General features: G+C 34.3%; 1 protein-coding gene across 3 annotated transcripts in view; it reads left to right on the top strand.

The window, feature by feature from the left end:
- The first annotated feature begins 3740 nt into the window (after positions 1-3740).
- Positions 3741-12198, top strand: part of LOC102802434 (uncharacterized) — a 30677-nt gene continuing 22219 nt past the window's right edge. The window contains exons 1-3 of one of the 3 annotated variants that reach the window (XM_078011967.2): positions 3741-3893; positions 5660-5836; positions 6886-7204. In XM_078011967.2, coding sequence (XP_077868093.1) covers positions 5700-5836; positions 6886-7204 — 456 coding nt within the window. In that variant the 5' untranslated portion in view covers positions 3741-3893; positions 5660-5699. Of the gene's footprint in view, positions 3894-5659; positions 5837-6885; positions 7205-8667; positions 8928-12198 lie in introns of those variants that run through there. The other 2 variants (XM_085490807.1, XM_085490810.1) reach the window with 2 other exon arrangements.

Genomic DNA, 12198 nt, shown 5'->3' with positions numbered 1-12198 from the left:
GTCAAAAGACAAAGCTGTCTCGCACTACCTAGAAAAACTTGCGAATGTTCGAAGTACAGGTACCCATTGGACAAAAGATGCATGGAAGTTTAGCAAACTATCTCCCCGACCCAGTGCAATGTATCCGGTTAGAATCAAAGCTCACGTGTCCCTTATTTGAGGGACCAAATTCTGCCGTAAATTCGCCCTTGGATTAAAAAATAAAATGGGATTTAAGAAAATAAAATGGGACTTTTAAGGTGTATTTTGGCGTCATTTTTTAAAAACAACTAATTTTTTTATTTAAAAAAAATCATGCCGTTTTCGCATCAAAATCCAAGCCAAAATATCGTACTACAACACCAATTTCTTCCGCATTGCGTTCAATAACATTAACATATTTAAATAAGCTATGGTAATTTGAACACGTTGGCATCATCCAGCTTTTTGATTGGTTAATTAGCGATTTGACCTATTTGACCTAAGAGAACATGGCGGATATCCTACAGCATCAAACGTTTATACGAGACCGGAATCATTCGCTTACGATGAAACTAAGTTGACTTTTATTTGTATTTCATAACCATTCAACAAATTTATTTTGTGTACATTATTATAATCACTACTGAGTACAGTAATAATCAACAATTCAGAAACGCAGCATGCCGAGATTTTTGTGTTCGTTTTTATTTGAAACTTCGTTTATTTAGAATATATTTTCGTTACCAATAAAATAAAAATCTCTCAGTCAATCAGAAACCCGGATTCATGCCTTCGAGGAAGGTCCCGTTTGAACGCTCACATCGTTTTTTTTTTCGTTTGGGGGAAAACTAAAACTGGTCACAATTTTCGAATAAGAATGAGTCGGCAATTTTTAGTGGAGTCGAAAATTTGTAGGTAAATAAAACACAGAAACCGGCAAATAAATAGGCGATCGAATTTTTAGAGGGGTCGAAATTTTGGAGTTTTCACGGTACTAATTATTCCATTTCAATGAAACTTAGTATAAAGATGCTCTAGGACAATGTACAAACCTAATTAGTTTTGGGTAAAAATCTGTTCATATTAATTCCCTAATAAGCATAATAATTCATAATTTTTTGGTTCTAATCACATTTCAATTAAACTTGGAGACATAGATTTTCTGTTACATTGCGCAGAACTCATTAGTTTTACACTCAAATCTGGTCATATTAATTTTCTGATTTGCATAATTAGTTTTCAGCTAAATAATTTCGAATTATATTTAATGTGTCTCCAATACTCTCAGCACATGGGAGTTCTTTCTAAGCTTTCTTTGATTGGATGTTGCAATGGCAGTGGTGGGCCAGGATTTTTTTCCAATTAGTGACGGCACGACCTACCTGTGAAGTATGAACAAAACCAGCCCAGCCGTTGCTGGTGAAAAGTTACCCCAACTTTGGGGTCAAATTTCTCGGTAATGAAAACAGATATCAAAAATTCAAATGGTAACTTTGTGCCCACACTCAAGCTGAGTAGAATGAGCTATGTTTGAAGTGTTTTATCCCAAATTTGTAGGAGGAGATACATTTGGCGCGAAGCTATCCAAAAATCAGTTTTTTGGCTGTTGCTATGGCAACGGTGGGCCAAAAAAAATTTCCAGATTTTTCCTTATAACTAGGGTTAAGGTGTGACCTACCTGCCAAGTTTGAACGAAATCGGCCAAGCCAAAAAAATCACAGAAGAAATAATACGTGAACACTGGAACACTGGAAATGTACACAACACAGACACACACACACACAAGCCGGTAGGCTGGTTGGCGATCCGCTCCGCTCAAAAACAAGCACCATGTTTTTGGCTGTTTCCATGGTGTGACATAAACGTGAAGCTAACGTCGGTTTATAACTAATACGAAGTTCGCAAACACCATTCAGTTTTTGGAAGTCACTTAGTTTATTACTAGGACAACAATCACTCTCCTAGTCCAGTGACTGTGCTAGGACGTATTCTGCTGTTACATTTATTATTTCCAACCGTTTTGCGATAGCATTTTCTAGAATGAAGCGTTTCCTGTAAATGCTGGAAAGCGAAATAATGAAATAACGAGATGGTAAATATTTACCTAAAGTACAGTGTGTTGACCTTCATAAAAATATACTTCATAATGCAAAACATTAGTCACGGTGAGTTATTTAAATATACGACTCCTAATCGAAAAATATGACCACAGTCCAGAATTTCAGACGGATATTAAGAAACCTAAGAGCATATCAAAAGCATTTACTCTAAAATATAAAAAAGAACTGCAGTCAAAAGTCAAGAATGCCAGCAAATAAAGGACTCTGTCCCACAATCCTTTGTGCGCGTTATTACGGACATGCACAAAAAACTGTACCATGCTTGTCAAATCTGGGTCAAATATACAGTATGCTACTATCTTGCCACAGGGGAGTGTTCGGTGACCATTGAATTAGCCCGTGATTCATATTTTATGTGTATTAATTTATTCATCAATTTTCGTGACTGACAGTACTGCCCAAATTTTAGCCAAAAAAACGCAACTGGTGAAATGGAAGAGCATTGCCAGGCAATGGATGCTGGGCTCTTTGGAGACAACCGAATAGAGGTCAAAATACGCGTTCTATTTTTACACATTAAATATGGCTCTTCCATTTCGCCCCCTCCGGAATGTTCTACTTTCACAGCCTAATCGCAGGTTTTTCGAAAAACGTCGAAAAAACACAAGAATTAGTAGAAATGTTCCTGTTTTGGGCGGATTATTGATGGAGAATATTGTCTTTATTACAAAAATGCTGAAAAACCGTGAGTTGTTGCCTTAGTTATTTTTTTATTGGCGAAAAACTGCGAACTCGGCAAATTTGGTTGCACAACTTCCCTTTATCATATACACCCAGCGACACCGATAAAACTGGTAGGAGGTAATACATTTGGGGCGAAAGTATTCAAAAATCAGTTTTTGGATGTTGCAATGGCAATGGTGGGCCAGGATTGTTTTCCAATTAGTGACGGCACGACCTACCTGTGAAGTATGAACAAAACCGGCCGAGCCGAAACAATCAGAGAGGAGTTAAAAGCCGTTGCTGGTGAAAAGTTACCCCAACTTTAGGGTCAAATTTCTCGGTAATGAAAACAGATATCAAAAATTCAAATGGTAACTTTGTGCCCACACTCAAGCTGAGTAGAATGAGCTATGTCTGAAGTGTTTTATCCCAAATTTGTAGGAGGAGATACATTTGGCGCGAAGCTATCCAAAAATCAGTTTTTTGGCTGTTGCTATGGCAACGGTGGGCCAAAAAAAATTTTCAGATTTTTCCTTATAACTAGGGTTAAGGTGTGACCTACCTGCCAAGTTTGAACGAAATCGGCCAAGCCAAAAAAATCACAGAAGAAATAATAGTGAACACTGGAAATGTACACACACAGACACACACACACACAAAACGACAAAAAGTGATTATAAGGGCAATCCTAGCGGAGCGGATCGCCAACAAAACGACAAAAGTGATTATAAGGGCAATCCTAGCAGCGGATCGCCGAAAATTGAAAGGAGTGGGTTTGTTGCGTTGTTAGTATGTAAAACATGTATACCGACTTGCCAAAAAATACGAAATACATCCTATTAACAGATTAGATAAAAACAAAAGTTGTGTAATTGCATATTGTTGGTGGCGCTTGTTGTAAACAGGCTTCAGAAAATGCAAAAAAATGTGTTTTGGGATTCCCCTCTGGTGAAAATCTGGGAAACTCCCGAAACGTTGTTAATCTATCACGTATGACCGGCGTGATATTTTAGCTACATACGTACGAAGAAATTAAGTGAGAAAATTTCACAACGAATTGTTTGTACCGGGTGTCTGTATCAGTTATAAATCGTACAGTTTATGAGGTTGCAACGTTGTGGGGTTAGTTTAAGCGAAGATTGATGTAAGGTGAGTCGTAGATTAATGATTAACCTATTCAGGATGTTTACAATCTCTTGTTATGATCGCTGCGGTTCCGTCCCAGGGGGTTCCGTAGCTCTTTGATGCGACCTACAATCGAATTTCGCCATAACAATTTCATTTGGACGTCTTCTTTTTAATTTTGTTGTATGTTTATGGGCCGGCCAGAGTCAGTCACGTAAATAATGCGGTCGGCAACATAGGACTATGATTCCACAGCTATTGTTATGATTGCGTTAAACAATATTTGACAAATTATTATCCATTTTGTGAATTCGAATTCTTCAATTTTGTTGATGGGGCAGATAACCATTTTATCTAGTCACTTGCTGCAATGCACTTCCGGTAGTCGAAACCCCGACCCCGCCTACCGTAGTCGGGGTGGGGCACAGTGCAAATATCTCCAGAACAAGCCCTACCATTCACACACCAGGGGCATCATTTTGAGACAGAAAAACCCAACCCAAGGGAAGAGGACAGGCAACACAAGCTCCACTAAATTTTACTCTGTAAATGACCGACGTATTGTCATCACGCATTGATTTTTTCAGTGATTGTTTTAAGGATGAAAAATATTCATAATAAAATTAGCGATCAATTGCCAAGTGACAGTCTGATCATGGCAAACAAATCAAGTCTGATCCACTACATGAAATTTAAAACTGAGATCAAGCATTGTGAAAAATATTTAAAATCAGTTGAAAATTATAAAGGTGCCCAGCTTAAATTCAAAGCAAGGTCATACACTCTAGATCTTGCGTATGAGAAAAGAAAGTGAGCAAATGTCAATAGTGATTGTTCATGTTCATGCTGCAAGAAAGGTGATGAAACTCTAGAACACTTAGAGTGTGAAACCTACAAAGTACATAGGGATAATATGATGAAAAATATTAGTATATCCTATGTAAAAATGGTGAAACAAATCTTTACGAAGATATTACAAAAGGGTAAAGCATTATTAATAATCAGTTTTATTACACTGTAATGAAATTACAAATTCAATTTTGGCTGAAAGTAATAAAAGGTAAAGTAAAAAGGTAAGTAAAAAACAGAACGTTAAAATAACATAAGATTAAATAGTAGAAAATTCATGTAGTTTGTGTTTTTCAAAACACACTTTCAGATACTGTGTCACATGTCTAATTAGTTTAGGATGGTTAGTATTAATAAGGATAATAAACTTGTTCATATTGTTTTCAGACTGGAAGGTGGGGATTTCCTTGGTAAATTCATCGGTGTAATAGCTACAGTCTGTAATAAAATGAACTTCGTCTTCTCCTAAAATTATTATATTTCCTTTTAGGTAATAGCACCCAACATTACAGTTATGAGATATGTTAAGAAATTGGTAGAGTTGTGAAAAGATTTCTTATTGATGCCATGGATTATAGAAAAGATTATGTAGATTCATTTTTTTTAAGTTTTAAAAGTTTTATTTTTTGTATCTCCTTCAGGTTTTAAATGTCTGTTTCTTTTTTCCTGATGTAAAAGGGTAGCAACAAATAAATAAATAAAAGTAAGAACATGATCGGAATTAAAATTTTCAATTCCACTCATTTCCAAATGAACACATCCAAATGAAACTGTTAGGGCAAGATTTGATTGTAGGTCGCACTAAAGAGCTACGAAACCGCAGCTATTAAAGTAAACAGGTGACTGATTTGATCATCTCAAAACAATTCTCTAGATTAGAATTTCAGAAAGTTAACATTTAACATTTTTATGAACTAATCACCTTGTCACTTATATCTCAGATTGAACAAGATTTGGTGTGTTTTATAAGATTCCAAAAGTATGGGATATGACATCACTTTTAAAGAACCTTTAAGAGAAGATTTCCTGTGTGTTATTTGTGATTTGGCATTACGAGAACCAAGACAGTCAATATGTGGACATCGATTTTGTCACACCTGTATTGAAAGCAAACTAAGGTTGGTAGATGTGTCATATAATTAATAATAATGGCAATGATTACAAAGGCAATACACATGAAAATACAAACAATCAGCCAAGCATAACAACTGACCAGTCAATACCATTGTACCAACTATTAACATGCTGGTAAACTAGCTTTCACATTGTTATCACATGACTATAAACTATTAGCATGTTTTCATAGTCCTATTTTTGTGGTCTGATGATGTCTGTGATATCTGACCTTTTTTACTGTTTTTTTAGTATATAAATATTAAATTGGGTGGTCAAAGGTCAAATCTGAAGTTGATATTGTAGTTTGTAAGAGTTGTATTTGATGCTAAACATGTCTCTGTTGTCATGGTAACTGTTCTCCAACAGTGCTAAAAGAGAAATCTTTATGTATTTCACTGTTATCTCTCTACATGTAATTCTCTACATATTGTTTTATACATATTTAAACTACTGGTAAGTGTTGTTGCCAACAAATCACACAAATCAGGAACACAGTTATGAAGTTGTGTAATTTATCTTTCATTATCAGTATTGTATTTTATGGATATTTATGAAAGATTTGTGCTGGAATTAAGATCTTTCCTTTTAATTTAAATTCAATTGGCAATATAATCCATTTGGTAAAGTCTACTTCCCATGGACATTTGCAGGTTCAATCAATTTACTGCCATGCATCTGTTAACAGGTTGTGATTGGTCAAGTTGTTTTCAAGCTGTCATTTGAAATTTATAAAATCTGAATATGTTATGTAAATGTAAATATATTGCAGTAGAGGTGAACTTAGGTGTCCTCTTATCATATGTAAAAATATCAACGGTGTTTTACTGGACATGCTAAGAGTAAAACTTCACCGCCATTAACTAGCTTGCAATGCAAAAGGAAAACAGATTTACAATCATTTACTAAACTGTATCAAACTTTGGCATTAAACAGATAAAGACAGGAATCTGCCATGCCTGCCAGTCCAACTCATCCAGTCATCTATTCCAGTAGATATACATGTATTTGGGTTCAATTCACTGAATATTTTTACTTTTGCTTGTTTTTTCAGTGATGTGGACAACTTCCAATGTCCCCTTCCTGATTGTGGATACGTATTGATAAGAGACAAAATATTTTGTGACATGTTTGTGACAAGGGAATTACAACAACAAGTTGTAGTATGTCGATGCACATGGGAAGGTTTGTTAAAAGACCTTGATAACCACTGGAGAGACTCCTGTATTCAGAGTGAAGTGGCCTGTACAAACGTTGGATGTAACACGTGTCTACAAAGGAAAGATTTAGAAAAACATTTACAAGAAAACTGTTCCATGAGAAAAATGAGCTGTCAACACTGTGGTGATATGTTCACTTTCAATAATTTACAGGTGAGCTGCTGGATTATTTCAATAAAATTTTTTCCAAACATTGTTATTACCGATAATTACATTATAAAACTTTAATATTTAAAAAATGTAACATGGTCAAAAAAAGTCTGATTTTAAAGATCTAGCATACATTATTATAATCATATGTCATGTTACATGTGGCTGTATAGTCCAGATTCGAATGCCCTAGTGTTTTATGGCATTCTAAGCATTTTTGATTGTTTTTAGTCCCCGTTCGGACGCAGTCCGAAAATGGGGACTTATGTTTTGACCTTCGTGTGTCCGTGCGTGCGTCTATGTCCGTCCGTATCTTAGAAATGCCTGGACCAATCACAATCAAACTTCACACATACATCATACATGATATTATACATATGCCCCTCAATTTGTTTCACGATCTGATTCAAGATGGCCGAATGGCAGCCATTTTTGTGCTAAAAATCATCAAAATCAAGCATTTCTCGGCTGTTTACAGATGAGTTTTGTTCAAACTTGGTATATACATTAGACATTATAGGTCCTTGATGCAAATAATTTTGTTTTTCAGATAAGTTCAAAATGGCCGACTGGCGGCTATTTTGTATTCTGAATGTGGTTCTCGTGCCATATCTCTGACTTGCTTTTACTGATTATTAATTTTTAAATATTCATTATACATCATGTCATAGATAGACAGATATATTGGTTTGACCATCCTATTCAAAATGGCCAAATGGTATCCATTTTTGTGCTAAACAATCATCAAATATCAAGCATTTCTGGCATTTATGGATGGATTTCGTTCAAACTAGGTACATATATTAGACATTACAGGTCTGATGCACATCATTTATTTTTCAGATCAGATTCAAAATGGCTGTCTGGCGGCCATTTTGTTTTAATGAATGGGCTTCTAGACCCATATCTCGGACTTGTTTTGACTGATAATATTTTCAAATTTGAAATATTCATTATACATCATGTCATAGATAAACAGATATATTGGTTTGACTATCCTATTCAAAATGGCCGAATGGTGGTCATTTTTGTGCTAAAAAATCATCAAATATCAATCATTTATGGGTGGATTTCGTTCAAACTTGGTACATATATTAGACATTACGGGTTCCTGATGCTTGTCATTTTATTTTTCAGATTTGATTAAAAATGGCTGACTGGCGGCCATTTTGTTTTAATGATTGGGCTTCTAGAGCCATATCTCTTAAATGCTTTGACTTATTATATTTAAATTTTATATATTCGTAATACATCATGTTATATATATACATGTATTCAAAATGGATGATTTTGAATGCTGTTCCAGAACAATATCTCTCAATATGAACAAGTACTTGTTTGACGATCAGATACAATCATTTTAATGACGATCATTTTAATGTTGAAAAATCATATTCCTAACATGGTTATATTTCCAGCTATATTACTATAAACAAAACTATATATCTTAAATTTGATAACTAACGGGGACTGTGCCATGCATGGCTTGTTAATTTTAGCTGTGGTGGCTGTGAATTGACACTTATACACAAATGCATGAACTGCAATCTTGCCAATCTTATCTCCTTTGCTTCTGATCACTAAATAGCATAAACTGTTGCACTGTTACAATTTAAAACTAATTTCTGGTTGTGTGTAGGATCATATGTTATATAGCTGTCAAAGTATACCCACTGCCTGTCCATATAACTGTGCTATTACTGATAATGTTGTTCCTAGAAACCAGGTAGGCAGTTACCATTGGTGTAAACAAATCATATATGTACTGTGAATACAAATATCCAAGATAGCTGTCATACCTAAAAACATAACAACCTCTTCTTTTCTCTCTTTACATTGTATTATAAATTTATTAACACTTACACACTTCTTAGAGGGGGTGGAAATGGTTACAAAGGTAAAATAACTGAAAACTACATAAACTATTGATAATAACAACAATGAAAAAAAAAATAACGAAAACTATAAACTACAAAGATAAAATAAGCATGATGCACATACAATTATAACAGTTTAATTTTTCATCAATCATAAATGCTTCCTTGAGCAATGTTTTGGACGAATTTCTTAACAAATATATCTATAAGATATCTTCCAAGTTCACTATAGATACCCATTAATGGAGTGTGTTTTGATACGCCGAGAAGAAACATGCAATAGTTGATGTGAACGTCTTCTATTGGTGACTTGGAAGAGCTCTCATCACCCCACACATCACTTCCATACACAAGAATTGGTCTGATCAGTTTGTCAAACAATGATAGTGATAAATCAATATCAGATTCATGGTTATATTCAACCTTTTGTTTTAATGAGAAAAGTGCTCTAAGTGCTTTTATTTTTAGGTTTTTCATTCTTTTAATTTCCCATTAGCACTAATTTCAACATCCAGATAATTAAATGTTTTTACTGCACGTATTTCACTACCTTCAAAAAAAGAAAATATCATTATCCAATAGTTCACAGTATTTGATTTATTAAACACCATGATTTTAGTTTTTTCTGTGTTTACAGAAAACTTCCATTTTCTTGTTTAAGATGACAGATTAGGTAAGCATTTTCGAAGATCAGTCTTTGTTTCTGTATAACAATGTCATCTGCATAGAGAAGAAAGCTTAGCAAGGAGGATCACATGTGTTCAAATTAAATATATCAGACAGGTCATTACGAAATAGGTTGAACAAGGTAGGGCTCAGGTTATGCCCCTGTTAACAGACATGGGAAAATTAATTACTAGGTATATACATATGACATCATAGATATTTTTTATTGAAATAACTCAATTTATGATAGTAATTGTGCAGTATCATGTTATTCAGCTTCCGTTTCTCCCTGGTTACCAGGTATTTTGTGTTGATGTTCTTAGTAATGATAGATTTATCTTAAAGGGAACCTCAATCCAAACGACATAATGACTCTTAAAGAAAAAGCTCCACAAATGTAGGAGAATGCAATTTACAGTTTTGTTGTATCACTTTTCATTCTCTAGATATTCCACTTTTCATCAGTATTACGTAGTCAGCCATCTTGATTTTCAAGCAAAGGATTATGGGTAAAGTATGACATCATAGAATCTGTTGTCAAAAATTGAGAAAATGATTTCATCTATAACTTCACAAGTTGAACTTTAAATTGGCTGAAAGTTTAGAAATTGGTAACATACATGTACTGGTGCCATCCATGCTTATAAAATAGTTGTCATGGAAACAGAACTGAAAATATTTATTTTTATGTTTTTCTACCAAATGCTAAAATTTCCCTATATTGTATACAATTTACCAACGTGAGTAGGTTATATAGGTGATATATCACATGTTGAGCACAAAAAGGGGACAAAAAAGTGACATTCTATATTTCACAACTAAAATATTGATTTTTGTTTTTTTAACGTTTTTAACAATATCTTCACTTTATGTGTATTTGTAAAATTCCAATTTCCATTACTATAATTATATACATGAGTAATATGCACAACGAAAATTTGAACTAATTCGCATCAGTATTTCTCATGTTATAGATGAAATAATTTTCTCAATTTCTGACAACAGATTCTATTACCCATAATCCTTTGCTTGAGAATCAAGATGGCTGACTACATAATAACGATGAAAAGTTGAATATCTAGAGAATGAAAACTGATAAAAAAAAAGTGTAAATTGCATTCTCCTACATTTGTGGAGCTTTTTCTTTAGGGGTCATTATGTTGTTTGGATTGAGGTTCCCTTTAATGTACTGCATATTTTGGGAGATATACATGAATGTATCATAAAATGTACAGTGTACAAAGATGTACATGTGCACTCAAATATACTATTTCATTAGAAACAATAAGGACTCTCCTGTCATGACTTGTTAATTCAAACTTGGTATGTCCATTGAATATGTCTGTTCCTCGATGAATGTCATTTCTTTTCTTGATTTGATTATAAAAAGCTGACTGGTGGCCATTTTGTTTTAGCAAATGCAGTTTCTGAGCCATATGACATGTCTTGACCAATCACATCCAAACTGTACATGTATATCATTTAATACATATACGCATGGACTCAGATTGATACTGTACTCGAGCTGAGTGAAAATATCAAGAGATAATTATGTTCCCGTTCATGTGAAGTCTATGACGTTTATTTCCACTGTGTAATACCAGTCTTAAAACATATTCACAATCCATATACAAAAATCATTAAAACATATTCAACTTGAATTGTCGCAGTTCACATTTTTGACTCCCGTGTGCGAAGCACAAAAGGGAGTCTTTGCAGTTACCCTGTCTGTCTGTATGTCTGTATGTCTGTCTGTCTGTCTGTCTGTCTGTCTGTCTGTCTGTCTGTCTGTCTGTCTGTCTGTCTGTCTGTCTGTCTGTCTGTCTGTCTGTCTGTCTGTCTGTCTGTCTGTCTGTCTGTCTGTATGTCTGTATGTATGTCTGTATGTATGTATGTATGTATGGCACTTTTTTGTTCCACCGTTATCTCAAGAACCACTAATCAAATTTTGGTGAAACTTGGTACATAGATGCTCTGGGATAATGCGCAGAGTTGATTAGGTTTTGGTAAAAATCTATGAATATTAATTACCTAATTTGCATGATAATTAGCTGATTTTTAGCTGTTCCAAGACTGTTCCACTGATATCTGAAGAACCACTCATTGGATTTTGATGAAACTTGGCACATGGATGCTCTGAACTAGTGCACAGATTTGAGTAGTTTTGGGTAAAAATCTATAAATATTAATTACCTAATTTGAATGATAATTAACTGATTTTTAGCTGTTTCATGACTGTTCCACTGATACATGTATTTGAAGAACCACTCATTGGATTTTGATGAAACTTAGCACATGGATGCTCTGAACCAATACGCAGATTTGATTAGTTTTGGGTAAAAATCTATGAATATTAATTACCTAATTTGCATGATAATCAACTGATTTTAAGCTGTTCTATGACTTCCACTGATTTTTGAAGAACCACTCATTGGATTTCAATGAAACTTGGCA

Source organism: Saccoglossus kowalevskii, chromosome 2, assembly GCF_978046115.1.
Source record: "Saccoglossus kowalevskii chromosome 2, keSacKowa6.1, whole genome shotgun sequence".
Lineage (NCBI taxonomy): Eukaryota > Metazoa > Hemichordata > Enteropneusta > Harrimaniidae > Saccoglossus > Saccoglossus kowalevskii.
Note: the sequence above shows the minus strand (reverse complement) of the source record. Positions and strands in the feature narration are given on the sequence as shown.